Here is a 22,152-nt window from a genome sequence, read left to right on the forward strand (position 1 = left end):
CATTGGGTATTTCCAATGGCAACGCACAGCCTGTAACTGAGTGCATCTTCCCTTCTTTCAATTATAACACCCCATCCCCAGCAGACAAAAGACATATCTACATCTTTATCCTGCCTTATACCTTCCTGTGAAAATTGCAGGTAGTGGCTGCACTGAAGCAGGCTCGTCATCAAGCATCCACCACTCCTTATTGTGACAATAAATGCTTTTGTCCAGTTTTGTTCACAGCCACTGCAGGTGATTAAAAACAGCAGGACATAGGGGGGGAATGCCAGCACAATACCAATGAGTCCTCCCCAGTCCCCAATCCTGTGGTATTTACATCCAAATACACTAGCAGACATGACATAGCCAAATGGCATCAAAACATCCTTTTCATCAAAAATATGATAGTCTCTCTATTGGTGAGGGGGCCCAAGAGCCCAAGGCAGTGAAAGTAGCCTCTATTCTCATTTCATAACCCAAAGAGAACGTGTGCTGGAAATGGCATACATAAAAGCTTGAGGTCAAAAGTAAATGACACAAATACATAAGTAAATAAATGCTGAGACATGACATCCAAACCACCATCACAGCTAAAATATCCAACAGGCCAGAAAAAAGCACCAGCTAAAGGGTACACATTAGGCCTATTTGAACAGGAGCAATTTGACAGAAGTGTGAATATATCAGCAATAATTAGGTCTATAAAAGGCCTCTAAAAGACTGGACATAAATTGAAAGCCATTTCTGTCCCAAGTTGCCTGTGCACTGACATCGGATCAGCCTCCAAATCTTCAAGGATTTGAGTCCTCAGGAGAGAACAATTACTTTCAATTACAATCTGCTCTTTAGCGCTGACTGCTGCTACCCCATTAAATGGGGAATAGCACTGTTTGTTGTTCCATTACTAATGTCAATGTTAATTGCATTAATGGATTTGATTTGACTAAAAAGTGCCCATAACAATGACAATGTAAGCCCTGGCATCAATGGGTACCATTGCCACCACTAGGAATGCAATCTCAGTTGTCCCTGCATTTAGATTTATTCATTTAGCTGATGCTTTTCTCCAAAGCGACTTAGAACATTAAGGCTACAATTATTACAAGCTTACTATCATTTACCCATTTATACAGTCTAACCACTACGCTACCAGCTGTCCCTGTCCTTGTCTGTATTTCACTATCTTCCCCGCTTGTCATCTCATTCTAGCTTCTTACCTGTAAAGGTCCATGAACTTAAACTGTAGAACATTTACTTGTGATCACAAATTGTCTGTAAAATATTGTAAAACTAGGCAAGCAGTTTCGATAGTGTGTTTATTGAAAGCTTTGTTTTTGTTTACTGAGTTGCATGTTGCTCTGTAGAAAAACATCTGCTGTATAAATAAATGTAATTGTGAGTATGAGATGAGAAGAGCAAAGGAAATCCTTGAGGTCAAAGAAGAGGGCAGGTATGGGGAAGTCATTGCATGAGCCAGATGGGAAAACACAACATTCCATAACTGTTGACCAGTGAACCCCAAGTGGCTGCAGCAAGGAAGATGACAAAGGTACTGAAGGAACATCTGATCAGAAATAACCTCCCATCACCTGCTATTAACTACAGAACAAGGTACAGAGGTAAGGATCACATCATATCAGGTAAAATTTGTCTTAAAACATCTCATCTCCAGTCCCTGTGTTATTATAGTTCATAATGAATTTTAACAATTTTTGCTAAATGTATTTTTATTCAAAAGCATACAAATCATGACATACAACTTTAATACAACAGAACTATTATTCCTTTAAAAGGAAATATGTTGGGGGGGGGGGGGGGGGGGGTGACATCGTGTCAGTTCGTTGAAACAACTATGTAACATTAGGACACTTGATTGTTTTTAAAATGGTTGCAACTTTGCAGGTAGAAGGTGCCAGTACTTTGGCTGCCTGCTGGTGGCAACAACAGAGAACATAAATGGTAATCGCTGTAATACTAAAGAATGGAAAGGGGGAAGGAAGACTCTGAAAGGAATGAATGATAAAAAGGAAAAGAAAATCAGTGAAAAACAGAAGCCAGTGAAACAGACAAAAACAACATCCTCCTCTCATGTAGATTAGCATTTTTAAAATTGTGGATTTGAGCAAACAGCTTCTGCATAAGAAAATATATTTAATAGGAAGTTACTGCTTCGAACTCTTCAAACAATGGTCAAAAAGAGAAAGTTCTGCAGTGGTTCTTATTTAAGTGCTGTTGCTCTATCAACTCAGTGATCCACAATACCAATGGTGATTGTTCAGGGTTGGTTTTAGGCATTCTTTTTGGGTCTGCCCCTCGTCCTCCTCTTTATAGCTGCAGGAGCTGGGGATGTCTGGGTGGCTTTCTCCACCAGCTGTTTTTTGGGAGCATTCTTCTCCATTCCATTCACTTCTAAGATGAAAGGAACAATTACAAAATATAAAAAGACATGCCTAAGCAGCAAGCTATGTAATTCAAAGTAAAGGCTAACTCCAGAACCCCTGGTGCACCTTACCGTTTTTCTTTGTGGCTGCTTTTTTCTTTACAGGGCCTGTGTCTGGTTCATTACTTGACTCTCCCTTCTCCTCCACCTTCTTTCTTTTGGTCGTCTTCTGAAAGTTAAATGACTGAGGAGTTAAACATTATCCTTTCACACTTACCCTTCTTACTAGACATCCCACCAGCTCCACTGTATTAATCAAATTTTTCCCCTAATAATATGCAGAACCCAAAAAAGAAAACCAGTGAAAAACAGGAGCCAGTGAAACAGACAACCCGAGTATACACGCCATATGCAGGCAATAAAAGTCAGCCAGAATTAAGCACTGGAGAAATATACTTCCATTCAAAATAAAGCAGTATTTTAACATCTGTAAGACCATGTACAAGTCTTATCCTTATACCTGGAAAAAGTCCTTGTTTTTTAGTAATAATTCAACAAACCAACACCTAATTAAGTGCTTTACTATCTTGCAGTTACTTTTCAAAACTCTGAATTCTCATACAACTGAAAACAGATCAGATTTTGCACATAAAGCAGGTAGATGAACAAAAAGCACAAAGATTACAAAACGTGTAGTGGGTGAAAGCATTCTGCACATCTACATGAAAAAATGTAATGTGATGTTCTTTAGACAATTCCAAGTATCAAAACACACCAGGCTAAAATTCTACAATGGCAAAACTTGTTTATGAAGCTTATGCACAATTTGGATTGCACAACAATTATTTTTAAACAAGTGTGCACAAAGTTCATGCAGTATGATAATATGAAAAACGAATCATCAAGACAATTCTGGATTGTGCCAAATTACGCAAAAAGAGAAAAGAAAATTCCCAGAAAAGTAATATAAATTATTGGTTACCAAATAACTGATTTACAAAACTTATATAGAAAGAATTGAAATACTGCATTTCAAACTATATACATGAATGTCAGGCCAATTTGTGCAGTACTCCATCATCAGACTTGTTCAGAGAGTGGGAAAAAAAAATCCTGCTACATCCTACATCACAAACAACCACACAACCCATCACAAGAAACCAGTTTGCTATAATAATAATTTTAAGTGGGCAGTTGTGAATTGCTATAATTTCACAGAAATGTCCCTGTGCCCACTTCCACACCCACTTCAAAAACATCAAACCTACTCTGACATGCTTGGAAATCACAGAATTCTGTAGTAGCAGAAAATTTAAACAACTAATCATATACTGTTCACAATGTTCTGGGACAATTGTGTATACGTTTCCTCAGTTAAACTGAAGTTCACCGTATGTTAAACTGCTATAATATTGTAAATACAAGAGCAAAGTACTACTACAGCACAAGCTGTAAACTGCTATTTCAATTTAGTGGAGTTCTGACCTGCTTGGAGAATTTTCTGGAACCACTGACCACAGAGAAGTCCAGTTTGTCATCATCAGTCGCGCCAATGGACTTCAGCCCCTCCTGTAGAATGGCACGGAACTTCTGGTAATTGGGTTTGTCTGTGTAGCCAAGCGACTTGACCTCCTCCATAAACTTCAACATTTCACCTGATGGAAATTTAAAGTTAAGCAATGATTTGTGAATGCAAGAAATACTTCTGCCTTCTGAAACAGAAAGGTTTACCCATAGCATGTGAGTGACAGAGGGAGTGTGTTCCACTGACATATGGATGAGCAATCCATTCTAAGTAGTGTATCTAGCAGCGTAAGTCACCTTGGTGAATATAAGATGTGTGGGCTGATAACAGTACATAGAGCTCACTGGAAGTCGCTAAATAAATGTAAATGTAAATTCAGTGGTATCGAAGCTGGCCACAGAAAGCAAGCAAGTAAAGAAGACATTACAAAAAATATGCTAACTAAATGTGCTAGTATACTTTATTTATTCATCATCAACACTTATCCAATTCAGGATCATCATGGTCCCATTTGGGATGAGGTGAAACACAATGTGAAACCAAAAAAAGAATCAGTAGAAATTATCTGAACCTGTTAAACTAGCACAAACCAAAAACCATCCAGCACCACTGCTGAATTCATGTTGTCCTGCATGCAAAGGAGGTCTCATCTGCTACAAGCCAGGTATACTTTATAAAGTGTCTGGTGGGTATATATGGTATATATGCACTTTAACTATGTCGCTAAAAAATGCAAATAATGACTCAAAAGCAGAATTATGCAGTATGCTACATATGCTTTAAATAATTTAAAATTTAAGCTGTAAAAATAAAATGTGTTTTTATAGATATATATAAACACAATTTTTCTCTCTCTCTATATATATATATACACACACACACACACACACACTTTCTGAACTGCTTGTCCCATTCGAGGTCGCGGGGAGTCAGAGCCTAACCTGGCAACACAGGGCATAAGACTGGAGGGGGAGGGGACACACCCAAGACAGGACGCCAGTCTGTCGCAAGGCACCCCAAGTTGGACTTGAACCCCAGACCCACTGGAGAGCAGGACTCGGTCCAACCCTCTGCGCCACCGCACCCCCTCAGTCTGTTCAGAGAGTGCAAATTCATTTGCACTGTTTTCATACATTTTCTTTGTATTTACACTACATCTACATTCATTTAGCAGATGCTTTTCTTCACAGTGACTTCCAATGAACTCTATGTAGTGTTATCAGCCCACACACCTTATTTACCAAGGTAACTTACACTGCTAGATATACTACTTACAATGAGTCACTCATCTGTACATCAGTGCAACACACTCTCTCTGTCACTCACACACTACAGGGGAACCTGAACAGCACGTCTTTGGACTGTGGGAGGAAACACCCAGAGCACCCAGAGGAAACCCACGCAGACACGGGAAGAACATGCAAACTTCACAAAGACTGAGCGGGGATCGAACCCATGTCCTCTCACACCACCCAGGCACTGTGAGACAGCAATGCTACTTGCTGTGCCACTATGCTGCCATATTTACTGTGAATATCATACATATGTTGAGTTTGTGAGTGTTTAAGCATACTGTATGTAGTAACTTGGAAAAAACTGAAGGAGTGCAGGTAGACAGAAACACAGTAGTAGTAATAATAATAATAATAATAATGAAGTCATACAGTATAAGAGTAATTAAAGAAGGGAAATAGCCTTGTTATGTTGTGTTATGATAACCACATTTTTGGAGTAACTGTACTCATTTTAATGGGACTGGGTAACATTTAAGCACAAAACAGTGTCACTTTGGGAGTTCAGGAATGCATACAAACTTTTACCATTAAGTAATCATAATTATGCCTTCAAGTTATGACAGTTAACATTACAAAGGATTTTTCTAGAACACATTACCTTCAAAAGGGAGGGCGGAGATTAATGCCAAAATAATAATCGATACACCCATAAAAATATTACATATTTGACCTCTTTCATATGAAGTACAATGCATATAGCAGCATTTATCTGTCTGAACATAAATTAAATTCCGAAACTACACATACAAATAACGTGCCAGCAGCAAAAGAAAGAGCTGCATAAAAATAAGTAGTCTGCAGGAAAGCGGGTTTAGTTAAAGAACTGTGCTAAGTATACACAACCACTATCCCCTTGTTATTCCATAATCTAAAGTGATTTATAAATTTTTCAGAATGCTGCCTTGAAACTCACAAAGAACAAGAAGCCTGTTTTCTATAAATACTCTCAATACAGACTAAAATCCATACCAATGCATCATTAACAAGACAGGAAACTACAAGTCAACTAGTAGGTACCTACCTAATAGAAGTCCGTCCGAACCACTCGCCCCATACGGGGCACGGGGAACCGGAGCCTAACCCGGCACACAGGGCGTAGGGCCGAAGGGGGAGGGGACACACCCAGGACGGGACGCCAGTCCGTCACAAGGCACCCCAAGCGGGACTCGAACCCCAAACTCACCGAAGAGCAGGACCAACCCACTGCGCCACCGCACCCCCCTACCTTATAGAAGTACTGAGGTTTAATTAAAAGAAAAAAAAATTACACCAAAACCTTATAAAGAAGAATCTGTGCTTGTATCCTACAGTACATTAGCATTATAAAACAGCCACCGTCATACTCAAACCAGACAACTGCACTCTAATTTTCTGCTCCCCCAATTCCACAAATGAGCACATATGAAACTGGCAAACTGAAAAATGGTTTAAGTGAAAAGTTTTGTGGAAAATTAGCAGAGTTAATGAATTCTCAGTCATTATCCGTTAATCAACAGGTCTGTGCTAATTACAGAAAGGCTTTGTACTCTGGGTGCACTCAGGTTCAAGTGCCACTTGAGCAGAACACATGCAAGCACAGTGGTGTTTCAGTAGCACAGGTGTTTTCAACAACCTTGAGTGTCTGTTCAATATTTCACACACACACACAGACACACACATATATAATATATAAAAACACACACACATATTTGTGCCTCAGTTTACAAATGAAACTGGGACCGGATGTCTGTTCATAACTTGGAACTGTTTGGAAGTACATCCATTACATCGCAATCAATAAAATGCTTATAACACAGCTTAATACCTCAATTTACTCAAAGGTTAGGTTCTGTTAAAAAGTCACATAAAGCTATAACTAAATTTAAAATTAAAAATCTCACACACACACACACACACATTTTTAGAACCGCTAGTCGCATACGGGGTCACGGAGAACCGGAGCCTACCCGGTAACACAGGGCGTAAGGCCAGAGGGGGAAGGGACACACCCAGGACGGGACGCCAGTCCGTCGCAAGGCACCCCAAGCGGGACTCGAACCCCAGACCCACTGAAGAGCAGGACCGGGTCCAACCCAATGTAAGACTTATCTGGTTTTCATCAAAAGCTCATACAACACAGAGTTTTTGGCATTCCCTTACTCAGGAAGGACAAGGCATGATATATGGAACTCTGTGAGTGGGAGGCGAGTTTATTGTCATTAAGTTAAAGCAACATTAAAGTCTACTCTAAAATTACTGAAAATAAAATGTAATGTTCAGTATCTCCTATTCACTGTTTTGTGTTCTGCTTCACAGTGCTGTGCAGTACTTAATGTGCAACCGCTGTGCTTCAGGGGCTGAAGAATGTGGAAAATACACTTTATTACAGAAAAAAAATGATTCATGGACTAAAGCCTATGAACTAAATTAAACTACTACACTAAAAGATATTTTTATTCATGAAAATATCACATTTTATGACTAAAACTATTTCTAGCTTATCTGCTTTATTGTCCATCATTCATTCATTCGTCACCAATAATTGCATGTCAAACACAGAGTGGTGCAGGGTCAGGTATCTACCACACAAACATAGGGTATGAAGCAGGATGTGCCTTGGAAAGAGACGTTTTCATAATTTGGCTCATAGATGTTTGTGATTTAAATAATAAAAAAAAAATATTCACAAGATCATAGGCTATTTCAGTTCTGTTCAACCTTTTTTTTTGGGGTAAGGACTGCTCTCACTATTGTGAACTGGTTCTTTACATGCTCTATGTGTAAAAATTACTATGACATACATATTTCTAAATTTAAAAAAAAATTGAGTTGTGTTGCAGTCAAATACGCTCCATCTTTAATTGACCATTAATATGGTTTTTCATCTGACTGCTGTAATGTTTCATGACATCCTCCACATTAAGCATCATAAAACATTAATGATCACCACTTTCATTGAATTCTGCATGTTTTATTCACAGTTTGCACATCTGTTGGGTCTGGCCAGCCACTGGAAAACGGAAATCGCAACCCTGATTCAGATAAGTGGTGATGAATACGGAGTTCAACAACAACAACAAGAGAAACCTTACGTTATTAAAGTGTTCTTATAGAGAATAACTTGTCAGTACGTCAAGCCACAGTCTGTCGCACTAAGTTCCCCCCAAATTGGGTTTTTTTCCTAGGACATACTTGTACAACCTCAATTCCAAAATGTTGGGACAGCATGGAAAACACCAATAAAAACAAAAAGGAGTGATTTGTAAATTTACTTTGACTTGTATTCAAACAAAAACAGTATAAAGACAAGGTATTTTCATGTTTTACCTAATCAGCTGCACTGTTTTGGGGGAGTGCGGCGGTGCAGTGGGCTTGGCCAGGTCCCGCTCTCTGGTGGGGCTGGGGTTCGAGTCCTGCTTGGGGTACCATGCAACTGACTGATGTCCCGTCTGGAGTGTGTCCCCTCCTCCTCCAGCCTTGCACCTTGTGTTGTTGGGATGGGCTCCAGTTTGCCGAAACCCCGCTTGGGACAGGTGGTTTCAGACTGTGTATGAGCTGCACTTTTTTTTTTGAAGATATACACATATTCTGAAACTGATGTCTGCAACACGTTCCAAAAAAGTTGGGACTTGAAATAACAGGGTGATGTTAAACACGAGGCAATCGTGTTACAGTACATAAGGAGCCTCAAAAATAGGCCTAGTGCTTTAAGAGGGTGAGTCAAAGCTCAACAATTTGTCAACAGTTGCATCAGTGAATAATCCAGCATTTTGAGATCAACTTTCCCCAAAGACAAATCGGTAGGATTTTGGGCATTTCACCCACTACAGTGGACAATATAATGAAAAGATTCACAGAATCTGGTCAAATCTTGGTGTGTAAAGGGCAAGGCCAAAAACCACTTCCGAATGCACGATTTCTGATCCCTCAGACGTCACTGTTTTAAAAACTGTCATGTGTCTGTAGTGGATATCATGATATCGGCTCGGGAACACTACGGTAAACCTTTGTCAGTCACCACCATTTGCCGCTGCAATCACAGATGCAAGTTAAGGCTTTACTATGCAAAGCAGAAGCCATACATTAACACGGTCTAGAAGCACCGCTGACTTCTCTGGGTTCGGTCTCATCCGAGATGGACAGTAGCACAGTGGAATCGTGTTTTGTGGTCCGTTGAGGCAACATTTCAAATAGTTTTTTAGAAAAAACACCCGTCCTGTTCTCCGGGCCAAAGAGGAAAAGGAACATCCAAGCTGTAATGAGCATCATATCCAAAAGTCAGCATCTGTCATGGTATGAGGGTGTGTCAGTTCCCATAGCATGGGTAACTTGCACTTCTGCAAGGGCGCCATTAATGTAGAAAAATATGGACAAATTTTTTGAGCAACATATGCTGCAATCCAGATGTCATCTTTTCCAGGGACGTCCCTGCATTTTGCAGCAGGACAACGCCAAACCGCATTCTGCCCGGATTACAAGTGCGTGGTTCTGTAAGCAGAGAGTATGGGTACTAAACTGGCCTGCCTGCAGTCCTGAGCTCTGTCCGACTGAGAATGTGTGGAGCTTTATGAAGCGCAAAATACGGCAATGAATGCACTGTACAACTGCACAGCTGAAAACCTGTATAATGGATGAATGGTGGTAAATTCTTTTTGCTAAACTTATCCAATTGGTGTCTTCAGTGCCCAAATGCTTAAGTGTTATTAAAAGACGGTGATGTTACACACTGGTAAACACTCGATTGACCCAACTTTTTTGGAATATGTTGCAGATATCAATTTCAGAATAAATGCATATCTTCAAAAAACAATACAAGTGATTGGACAAAACATGAAAATACCTTGTCAATATTTTGTTTTTTTTTGAATACAAGTCAAAGTAAATTTACAAATCACTCCTTTTTGTTTTTATTAGGATTTTCCATACTGTCCCAACTTCTTGGGAATTGGGGCTGTAAATTAGCAACTCACTCAAAACATTCAACAAATGCATGGTGGTTTCCCTGATATTTTCAACTACTGCACCGATTGCTCTGACCAGTGACTTTGACTAGAAGGATATGCTCTTAAAAAATAATTGTTGTACTCAAAGTTTACTTTCAATTTCAGACTTCACTAAAATGGACTTTAAAATCTGTGAAACAAATGTGCTCTTTCATGTCATAATATCTTTAAGCAATTGTGTCCCTTAAGAACTGAAATAACTTCGTGCACATCAAACAGATGGGCCTGCTTTTCATTTCATTTTTCATTTTATATGACATTTTGTGATGACATGTGACACATCAGCAATTTAATCAGTGAAAGTTCCAGCTTTTTCAACATCGCACACCCTTGCCTAGTAAACTAGGGCAGGGGACAGCAGATTCACCGCCCGGTGTCTGGTCACTTGCCCTTATCAGCCACTCATGAGATTCAATAGTATTTCTAGTATTTATGATAGGCACAGTTTATATCAATAATTGAAAAGGAGTTATAGCAGACCGCATTACATGAGATAGCACTAGCCAATGTCTTTCACTCTGGAAAGCACACAAACACTGGTAGAACATGTGTACTGTTACTAACAAATGTAGAATAGTAGATAACTTTCATTTGATCGTGAGACCAAAGCTTTATTTATAACAGTACAAGGGTATTTATGTTGTAAAAGCTGGGTTTTTTTTTTTTTAAACACTATTTAAATCAACTGAGTTCCAAGTTGCTTAATACAAGCAGTCACCAGGTTACGAACGTCTGACTTACGTACAACCTGTACTTATGAATCACCCCCCAACAAAGCCAACTATATTGAAAATTTTAGTTCCTGTACATACAATTATTCATGATAACAAACGGGTGCTACTTTGCAACACGCACCAAACCATTGCATGCTTACAGTGGTTTTTCAGCTTGTAGGTGCATGAGCCTGAGGTTCGTTTTTTTTCAGTCGGACTGCCATGCCCACAACCTTACCCCGAACGTCCACACCTGCACGAAATCAGAGCAGCTGGGTATAAAGAAGCCGGACCTGCACACCCTGGTTGCGAAATCTCATTTGAGAAAGCCATCTCTCCTGTGTTCTCGAGTGAACCCATGACAACCTATCCATCCTTCCAAGTCCTTCATCCTCCTCAATACCTCGTTCCCGCTCTTGACGTCCACTGCTGCAAACACTTGCATCGCCTCCTTGACTACAACATCGAATTCTCACCAAGACCTACGTTTGTGCATCGACCAACCCACGCCTATCCCCAAAGACGAATCTCACCTGCTCCCTTGTGTACTGACAATAAAGATCCTGCGACTGGGTCCACACACCTATCTCAGTCTCCTGCCTGCCCAGTATGACACGGACCACATTGCTGTTAATAGTGTCTTGTGTGTTACTGTATTTGGCTTTAATTTTTTTTATTTGTTTTTACCCTCCTAACCATGGCACCAAAGAAAATGTGATGCATCAAAGAAAATGATCACAAATGAAATTAAAGTGGAAATAATGAAGCAATCGGAAAAAGGTCAAATGCCAACGAATACTGGAAAAGCGAACATTAAAGCTTCTTTAATGTTTTTATACTCACACACACATTCTCTCTCTCCCCCTTCTCCTCTCTCTCCATTATAAATACTGTAGTAACATTTATCTCTTTCTATGTCTCCATGATAAATATTGTAGATAGTTATTATTGTTGATTATATCATTACATTGTATTATAATTACTGTATTATGTTAAAGCTGTTTTAGTGTATATGTGTTTCTGAAATGTTTTTACGCATAGAAAGGTACACAATATACTAAGACAAACATCTGACTAACTGACGTTAGACACGAATCGTACCTAACTGTTCCGACTTGCGTAGAAATTCAATTTAAAAGACAGACTTAGGAACAATACCTGCCTCCAGGTGCAAAAAACGGAATTATTTAAATTATATAAAATGCTGGTCATAACAACCATAGCCCTGGGATATAGGTAAAAATCCCAAAATAATTTAAGTAGCACAAATTACACTTCATGCACCAAAGATTGCAATATTACATAATGCATTACATCATATTCTATACAGTATCAAACCGTATTTCATCATATCAGTCTCACCTGGTGTATTGTCTGAGGAAAAACACTTCGATATAAATTCTTTTATGTTTTCTCTGCACCTGAAAGAAATTTCAGAAGTCACAATCTAAAATCAAACCTTAAAACATTAAAACAGCTCGCTGTTTCCCTTGTTCATACTATGCAGAATGCATACAGGAAAGCGTTTGCTATTTGGGGGTGCGATTCATTACAGCAATGTGAAAAAGACATTCAAACAGTAAGACATGACAGTGGTTGACAGCCTGGACCATTCCAAGGAGGATACCTTTGCAATACCCCTAAGCAACTGTGACAGCATGAATATTCAAGACAGCCTGGAATGTCTACAAATAGATGCTTTTGACTATTATTAATAATTGATTATCTGATAAGTAACTACTATGCAAGTGCAGGTTTAAAAGGCTACAATGATTAGCCTAGAAAACTAATTTGTATATTATTTTGACATGTGCATAATATTTTAAATTACAGACAAAAAAAATTCAAATAAATTTCAACAGCAGAACCCCTCCCATTCAACAAACAAGGACTCAAGTTAGTAATAATCTCACTTGATCTTGGAGTCACGGACATAGATGGGGTCCTGGAGATTGTCTTCCCAAGGCAACCGCCCACACAGCCACTGAAGCATACAGTAACCCAGGATCTCCAGGTCTCCCCTTCTGGATGGGGCTGGAATGGGAAGTAGAGGGTAGGTCTTGTCACAAGGTCTCAGTGATGAAGAAACATATGTGTTTCTTTTAGATGCACTATATTTACACATCAATTATACAATAGTTAATTGATGTACAAAACATAGTATTGTTATTAGTATTTTACTATGCACAAAAAACAGTGTGGTACTGCACCCTTTAAAACTCTTAAAAAAACAACTTGGTATATTTGAGACAGAAGCTGACTTACACACTCCTTTATGAGCATCTATACTAGTGAATTCAATGGTCCCGTCATGACATCTTTTTGGGTCCTCTTTGTACTCCTTTGGTTTGCCTTCGGGGCAGTACCTGTATGCCAGCCCATAATCTACCAGGTAAACCTGAATTGGCAAAGAAAAAGAGAGAAAAATGTGTGTATATTACACCAATTCGGCATTAAAAACAAATTAAAATGCAGATCATATAACAGTGCTTACCTTTGCTAATTTCACATGGGAATTTTAAAAGAGCTGTTTTCTAAGCTACTACTGACACATCACTAATTTTTAAATTAAATACCACCCAACTACTTTATTTGCATAATCTTTGCAGTTTTAACAAGGGGGAATGGCCCTGCATATAAAAAAAATACTAATTTACAATACTAATACAATACTAATCTACACTACTAATCTTTACTTTTGAAAAATTAACTGAAACAGTATAAAGCATTTACTTTTTAACTGAAATCAATTAAAATTTATGCAGGTTGACATCATAACAGCTATCGTTTCTTACAACAGAAAAAATTCCGGAAGGATATTGAGAAACCAAAAACAGGTATAAAGCATATTCAAAGAATATAGTGCTAAAAAAAGTTTAGAGGAATAGTTATGAGTGTAGGATTTATCCATCTTATTTTATTGATTCTTCTATTGTGTGATGTTAAATATTCATAAAGAGATATATTCATTATCAATAACTGCTTGTTCAATGCAAGCTTGCAGTGGTCTGGGGCTTATCCCAGTATGCCAGTGCATCACCGACAATCACACAAATTCACTAACATACACTAAGGGCAATACGTTTATGTCAATTTATGTAGCTAATGCTTTTCTTCAAAGCAATTACAATGTCTTACCCATTTATACAGCTGGGTAATATTTACTCAATTTATACAGCTGGGTAACTACCTTGGTCAAGGGTACTACAGCCAGATGTGAGATTCAAATCTGCAACTTTTAGCTCCAAAGGCAGCAGCTATAGCCACTACAATATCAGCTGTCCCAGCAATACAGAGTGATCAATTCGCCTGAAACATGTCTTCGAACTGTATGAGGAAACCAATTTAGTCAGAGCAGGATTTTTTTTCATTTCAAGTAAGAAAATAAACTTGTTGAAGATCTTCCAGATTTTCTGTATTGCCGACACACAAGGAGATATTACAACAAAGAATTCAGAAACTCTACAAGGGTCCAGAAGGTGGGTGCAAAAGTGAGCACACATTAGAGACCTGGTTGGGGTTCTTCTGAGCAAGAAGAAGGTTGGATGCCTTGATGTCTGCGTGCACATACTCGTGCTCATGGATGTACTCCAGTACATCAATCTGAAGAAAGAAGTAGCAGACTTAGAAAATAGAGTGAAAATCCACATTTCACCTTACCTCAGGTTCAAAGTTTAATTCTACTTTTATTTCACATATGCTTTATTGTTGCAAATGCTGCTTTATTACTGGTGCACAAAAAAATGTGTCTGAAAAAAGCCCTATCAACTTTAACTCACCAGTCTCAATCCAAGCTGAATGACAAGTTTCCGTGGAAATACCTTCCCCCTCTCTTCAAAAATTTTCTGCAAATCCAATCCAAATCGGTCCATAACCATGAATCTATACCTAAGAGACAGCATACTAAATTTAACTGAAATGCAAAGACAAACCTAGTTAAATAGCCCTCTTTTAAACAAACCACCCACCTTTGATAATGCTTTACCCAGTTTCCATGTTTACTTAACAATACTATTGTGACACTGTGCAGAACAGTCCCCCATAATTTTAACTTAAGTAATGGGGTAATAAGAAAGAGGAAACAAGAAATGTACTATAATTACCTCTTTCCCCCCTTTTCATGAAGACCTGATCCCCAATACTTTGGCACTCCTAAGTACTTCAGCTTATTTGTCTTGACCCAATTCTGGACTAAAACAGGCAGAAAACAAACTGCGTTTAAAAAATTATTAACGTAATTCAGACTCTTTCTTGCAAAACTTAGATGAAAGAATCCTTTCTGATCTCTGTGCAATACATTTATAATAGGGTTCAATAGCAAATAATTTCAGTGGCGTAAATTAATAAAAAAAAACTTTTCCTTACACACTATACAGTAAATAACCTAAAGTCAGACAATCTAGCGAATAAGGTAGTACACCGTGGCATGTGAATTAAACAAATTGTGCAAAATAAAATGAATGAACTTGTTTCTGTCCAAAGTAATAAATTTATAATTCCACTGAGGCAAAGTTGTGTCTGTAAGCTAATCTGTTGTTGAAACAAATGTCTGAAAACAAATTCCTGATGAATAAAATATGACCATTCCTGGATAATGCACCAGTTAATTGCCAAGAGAAATGAGTATTTGGATTTTAATAACTAAAAAGCAAAACGGCAACCATGGAGTCTGCAATACCACCTGGGGCTCTTTGTCACAGCAATCATGTGCATGGAATGTTCCCAGCTACAGTTAACTGATTTTAGCTACTCCATGAAAGCTCTTTCCCCAACACATGACACTGTACATTTAACTTTTATCTGAGTGAAAGCTATGGATGCCATAGAGGACCAAAAGTCATACTTAGATCAGGTTTTGCAGCACGCATGTAGAACTTCAGCTCAGAGAAGAGTGGTCCATTGTCACTTGGTTCCTACACAAAACCAGAAAGATTTAGGATTCAGATGAAGATGTGCACAGTGGGAAGAAATGCTTGAGATATTACAATAATAATTTCATTTATGCCTTGAGTTGCTTTGAAACTTAAACACTGAAAAAAATAAGGTCAATTTTTCATATTTAAAAAACATCTTACCACTTTGATAACGTAGGGGGCATCTGCCATAACAGGTTTTGCATTATCTTCATTAGCTTAAAAAAAAGAAAAAAAAGACAGCTACAATTAAAGTGCTCCTATTAAGAAAGAGAAAATCTGGCTGTTTCACAAAGGTATCCAATAGCTGCCCATATCATCTACAGTTTTGAGAATTTTTATATTTAATTCTTTACTATACATTAAATGTGGGACTATTAGGCCCAATGTGTGTTCTGAACCCACTCCACTAAAAATGATGCCAAGCCGATAAAGTGACCTGTGCTGTCATGAAGTGGTAATGTAAAACTAGTAAGTGAAGAACTTTTTTTAATTCAATAGAAAAAAAAAAAAAAAAAAAAAAACTCATGACTACAACATAGACAGACAAACATGTCATTTGTTTTTACATTACCTCGTTTAGGAGAGGCTTTTATTCAACACAGGAGCTATGATGTAGCTATTACTGTTGTGATGGTGTTATCTGAAGAATCTAAAATTTACAGTTGTGAGGAACAGTTTTTCAGCCCTTTGGCATCATCTGGTTTCCTGCATGAATGGTTTAAAAATGTAAGTTGATCATCTAAATAATTATAGCGGTATTTCACAAACCACACACAGAATATGGGCATCTGGTAATGTAGCGGTTAACATCTCCGAACCCAAAAGATGGCAGGTTCGAATCCCACCTCCAGCTAGATTACCCTTGAGCAACGTACTTACCCTACATTGCTCCAGTAAAAAACTGCCCAGCTATGTAAATAACTTAGCCCTGTAAGTCGCTTTGGAGAAAAGCATAAGCTAAATGAAACTAACATATACACTGATATATCTTTATTTAATAAATTGTTTAAACAATCAAAGACACTGCTGAAGAAAAGTTCGTGAGCCTATAGGATAATGACATCTTGAATGAAGGGTAATTTGAAACAATGAGTTAGGTTTTCCACTCAAGTTTGCACTGTAGGTTTGTCCTGCCCTGCTGTACTACACAATTTTGGTTACCTGCTCTTCACAACACAATTCAGTTGAAGTACAATATGTGTAGTAAAAATATATTTCAGAGGAGCAAAAGAAGAGTTGATGAAGCTCGTAAGACGGGAATGAGATACAAAAATATTTGGAAATATTTGGGACTCTACCAGACCAGTTTGGCAGACAGTTTGCAAATGGAAGAGATTCAGGAATGTTGCTATCCAAGGTAAGCTGATTTATATCACGCCAATTTACATTAATTCATTTAGCAGGCACTTTTCTCAAAAGTAATTTAAAATGTTAAATTACTTAAATCACTGATTTAAATCAATTTAAAAAAAATATTTCAATCAATTTAGCTAATTTATTTTTTTACCAATTCATCAAATCTGATGGTTTATTTGGTTACATATTTAGAAGCACTTAAAACAGCTTTGAATTGAAGGAAACCATCAGCACAATACTTGAATAAAGTAAGTGAATTAGGACAAGGACTCTAGGATAATTAAACCAGAGTGTTTAACACACTAGTCAGGTTTAAACAGCTTATAACATCAAAAACAAGTAAAAAATTTTTACACCACAACTTTAGGATAATGATGATTAAGACATTATTAACAGTTTTACTAGAAGCATGGGTAACTTATGCTTCACCCAGCTCAATGTCCTTGTTTAAGGCTTTGAGGAGAAATCATATTCTGTGCCAAGGCTGTTCCTAAGTTTAGACTGGGCAAGTCCATATGTGTTAAAGACATACTCTACTGCCTGCAGAGGAGACAGTGGTGGAAAGAAGCTGGTTGATGGCAGCTTTGGATTCCACATCACTTTTAACAATTATGTTTTACAATTTTAAATACTTTCAGGACAAAAAACATTCTGGTAACACTGCTATTAAAATAAACATTTACAAGGAATGCTAAAGATGAAAAAAAATTAATCAGATTTAAAATTTTAAAAATCTGATTTTTTTTAATTAAAAAAATTAAAAATATTACCAACCCTAGTTGCTACTCAAACTAGGAGAAGCTATCAACAAAGATCAGTGCATGGGAACACTTTACAATTGTCAAAGAAGCGATCAATTACCATAAGGTGATAGCTAAGAATCTGCAGGCATGTCCTGCACCTGATAACTCTTGTGTTAAGCCTACAGAAAAATACCAGCAAAATGCTGAACAAGAGGGGTGTTAATTGGAAGTTACCACAGAGGAAACATCTGCTCTCAAAAACATTTTGCAGTCTTAGGTCTGCTAGAGACCACCTGGATATACAACACCATTACTGGAAGAATGTTCTGAGGCCGATGAGACCAAAGCTGATATTTTTGGTAAATTTACACATTTTTTTTTTTTTAATTTATTTTTTATAGAGCACTCTTCTCACGCAGTGACACAGAGCACTTTAACACAGGCATACAGCAAGAAAAATTGATACAAACAAAGAAGACATATAAAAGACATTGTTGTCATACATATTATGCATAGCACAAACAAAACACTGAATACCAACACCAAAACCTCATCCCAACTGTGAAGCATTGTGAAGACAGTACAATAGTGTGGAGCTGTTTTCCTGCCTCAGGGCCTAGATGGCTTGAGGGACTCGAGGCATTGAGGGACCAATTAATTCCAAGTTGTTTCCAGAAATTCTAAAGCAGAATGTCAGGGTGTCTGATCTAAAACTCAGAAGAAGTCCATTCAACAGTCCAAAATACAGTAATCAATAACATGATGGCTGAAACAAAAGAAATTCCATATTTTAGAAAGGCCAAGTCAGAATTCTGACCTCAATAAGGAATCCTGTGAAAACACTGTGGCGTAACCTAATGGAGACTGTGTAAGCAAGACATCCCAAAAGTATACATGAACTGAAATAATTCTGTGTAAAGAAATGAGCCAAATTACCTCCTAACGGCTGCACTGGTCTGATCTTCAGCTAAATGAAATGTTTGGCTGAGGTTACTGTAAATAAGCCAAATAATAGCAATAACAAAATTATTATTATTACTGATATTCTTGTTGCTATAATAATATATATATATGCCACAGTAAATAAGTTCAGAATCTCCAGGTGTTTGCCGAGCATGGCATTCAGACTGCAAATGTTTCCTCACCAGTCAAAGTGACATCAGTGATCTATGTGTGACATCACCTGCTCCACACATTGAGCACTGATGTCACCTCAACTGGTGATTTAGCGTTTGCAGTCAATCTCGGCAAACAGCTGGACATCTGGATCAACAACGTAAGATACGAACACCATCAATCTTCTCTACTATTTCTAAGTTCAGAATCTAAAAATGGCTGCAGTCGAGCACTGTTGTGCCGCATGGCCTGATGGCATGCAACCAGAGAGGTGCTACAAAGTGGCCAGCATTAAAACTTACTGACTATATACACTACATATGTTGTTGGACTGAGAAACTTGCACTAATAATGCATTTCACCTTAACCTATTGACAGCATGAAAAACGACAAAACTTCCATGACCGTTTCCCTTGAAAAACTTATCTGAAGTCACTGATCCAGATTGGATATGTGAATGGAATCAGAAGGCAAGAAAGAAGTCATGTTATAACAGCATACAATTGGGGCTGATTATATTTCCACGGAAAGACACGTTGCTCCTACCTAAATACAGCATTCCAAAACCTCCTTGTCCAATGGGAGCCCCCAGTTTCCAGGACTTCTTCCCTGTGTCAGTCAAGACTTCACCAGCAGGAAAGGCCTCTGCCAAGGCTCTCTTGGTGGGCCCCTTAGCCTTCCCAGCTGCTCGGGCCTTTGGTGGCATCCTAATGGAGATGAGATACAATGGAGAGAGATCATTGAAGATTATCTTGACTTTAGACTCTCAGCTGTTTTGCTTTAAAATCAGCAAACAGTAAAAAATGAGCATGGCACATTCAAAGATAATTCAGATGAAATATTTCCAAATGCAGTTTTATGCAAAAGTTTGGGCACTCCTGGCCAAATTACATATTAGCTAATTTTGTAAGTGAAAAGTAGTAAACAACTGCTGCAGGAAACTGTGTTAAACATATTTGCAATCGTTAAAGCACAGTTACTTTATTCATTAACTTTAAAACACAGGAACAAAGAAAATAGAAACTATGGCATGTGAAAAGGTTTGGACACCTTAGCAAGTCAGTATTTAGTAACACCTACTTTGGCACATATCACAGTTTGAGATTTCTAATCACTTCTAATTCCAAGATATTCTTGGGCCGCCTTGCGCGCGCGCGCGCGCACACACACACACACACACACAGTTTCACACCTACTCATAGATTTTCAACGATGTTTAAGTCAAGGGACTGTGAGGGCCATTCCAAAACCTGCAGCTTGCTTTTCTCCAGTACATTAAACAAGTGGGGGGGGGAGCCTTACCAAGGTAAAACATCTTTATTCCCAGTGTTCAATATGACAGCACCTAATAAGCTGTGTTTCTTTATTGTTATCACTGGTCCACTACTGCTTGCAGAGATCCCCTGTCATACTTTGAAGCTGTTCGTGACCATGTCTCACTGTCACAATAACGTACTAACTTACCCATGTGTCACTAGACCGGCAGAGCTATGAATTTAAACCAAACACGGAAACTGCAAAAATGTGTGTTTTACATTTACAAATCGTTATGAGAACTTTTTTTTTATATATATATATATATATAAAAAAAAAAACAGAAAATACTGTGTATTGCCGGCTACTTCTTGTTTAAACGGAGAGGCTAAGTCAAGTGTATTCACAATCGATTTATTTTGGTGGATCACTACACTACTACAAGTTTCGAAAGCAATTATGAATCAAGAGCAGAGTCCTACTAGAATAATTCACACATTTCACTGTGCAAACATAGTATAGTTTAAAAAAAATGTAAAACTAATAAGCCTAGTAGTTTATTATATACATATATGATATAATAATATTTTTTTTTCCTAAAGTTTCCGTGGTTTGCCGGCAGTCCACGTAAAATTAGCGTCGCTCGGTCCATGTTTTCCTGTGTTTTTCTCAAAATATAGCCCTGGACGAACTTTTTTCCAGCCATGATGATGATGATCATTGAATTGATGATCATGATGATGATGAATGATGAACGACGTACGTATACATTTTCCAGTAAAATGTGTGACTAACTGTCAGAACTCTGGTCTTCTTCAACTCACCATTCGAAATCATTTAAAAGAGTACAAGTATCCGCAATTTAAATGTGCATAAATATGTTTTATACTACGTCGGTGTGGCCTAGCTAGATAGACTCAGACTGACTGTGTGTTTTAGCTTAGCTAGCCGGCTACTTTTCCGTTTAAACGGAAACCTAGGTATATTCACAATTATTTGACAATTTCTGAACAGCTTCTTATGATGTACTATGAGCCAGACATGTACCTCTACGGAGAATGCAAAATACAACAGAAAACCCCTTACTTTACTGTATTACTTGCGACTGTCCAACCACTCGAAAGTTCCCGCAGTTTTGCAACCAGGAAATCAATTTCTCACCCGGAAGCAAGGCTGTAGCCGATTGGTCAGATCGCTGACATTAAAGAGGACATTTCCTGTGATCCGCTGGTTGCTGGTACTTGTAGTTGTTACGACCATTGTTCGCGGAAATATTTCTTAAACTTTGAGACTGTAATTTATATATGTTATTAATTTGAAATTTGAAGCAAAAAACCTTTGATTTAACCCGTACACGGAATAGAACAAAAACATTAAGTGTGACACGACGACGTTCTTAAGATAAAAACAAGTAAATCATTTAAAAAAAACAGACTGTGCGCCACCGCGCTCCCCCTTTTCCTACAAACCAAAAAAAGGTAATTTTTTTTAATCTATATGCGGTGATGCAGTGGGATGGCATGGTACCCCACTTCAATAAGTAACATAGCTCGCAGTATCTATGCTGTTTGGCCACAGTTTTGAAAGTGGGTGATAGATGCTTACTGGTGGATAACAACTGACTTAAGTCTTAAGTCTCTCCATTTCCAAGAATACGCTGTAGAGTCTGTGCCATGCCCAATCCCAGTTCTTGACTGATGAACTTCATCATGATGAAGCAGATGAAATGAGCTAATTGTCCAGTTTAACAGGTTCCCATGAGTTCTCTTGGAAAGATTGAATTGTAGATGGTCGCCAGTTGTCCAGGAGGGATTTTCTTAGAGGCAAGAAGAAGCTGCAGTGTGACAGCAGCAGGGGAATAACAGAACAGAAGGGATGTGTATGATC

The 22,152-nt window shown here is 38.1% G+C and overlaps 1 protein-coding gene across 2 annotated transcripts; it reads right to left on the reverse strand.

Moving 5' to 3' along the window:
- Nucleotides 1-1,802: 1,802 nt before the first annotated feature.
- On the reverse strand, nt 1,803-21,420 carry vrk1 (VRK serine/threonine kinase 1). Of its 2 annotated transcripts, none has more exons than XM_018735089.2 (13): nt 21,352-21,420; nt 19,558-19,718; nt 15,956-16,011; nt 15,724-15,793; nt 14,984-15,071; nt 14,660-14,768; nt 14,391-14,483; nt 13,146-13,278; nt 12,794-12,914; nt 12,243-12,301; nt 3,851-4,020; nt 2,498-2,594; nt 1,803-2,391 (listed from the first exon to the last, which is right to left on the reverse strand). In XM_018735089.2, exons 2-13 carry the CDS (start codon nt 19,715-19,717, stop codon nt 2,273-2,275), a joined length of 1,275 nt encoding a protein of 424 aa, XP_018590605.1. In that variant the 5' UTR covers nt 19,718; nt 21,352-21,420; the 3' UTR covers nt 1,803-2,272. The 2 variants fall into 2 exon arrangements, with proteins under 2 accessions (XP_018590605.1, XP_018590604.1); XM_018735088.2 differs by having other exon boundaries at nt 1,803-2,394.
- Nucleotides 21,421-22,152: the final 732 nt, after the last annotated feature.

Source organism: Scleropages formosus, chromosome 1 (assembly GCF_900964775.1).
Source record: "Scleropages formosus chromosome 1, fSclFor1.1, whole genome shotgun sequence".
Classification (NCBI taxonomy): Eukaryota; Metazoa; Chordata; class Actinopteri; order Osteoglossiformes; family Osteoglossidae; genus Scleropages; species Scleropages formosus.

What these genes read in the sequence shown, in the direction of transcription:
- vrk1 (XM_018735088.2), bottom strand. Translation starts at nt 19,717, where the DNA reads ATGCCACCAAAGGCCCGAGCAGCTGGGAAGGCTAAGGGGCCCACCAAG. An exon ending in AGATGCTCATAAAGGAGTGT is followed by an intron (nt 12,915 to 13,145) that starts GTAAGTCAGCTT and finishes TTCCCATTCCAG; the next exon opens with CCCCATCCAGAAGGGGAGAC. An exon ending in TTCCTCAGACAATACACCAG is followed by an intron (nt 4,021 to 12,242) that starts GTGAGACTGATA and finishes AATTTCCATCAG; the next exon opens with GTGAAATGTTGAAGTTTATG.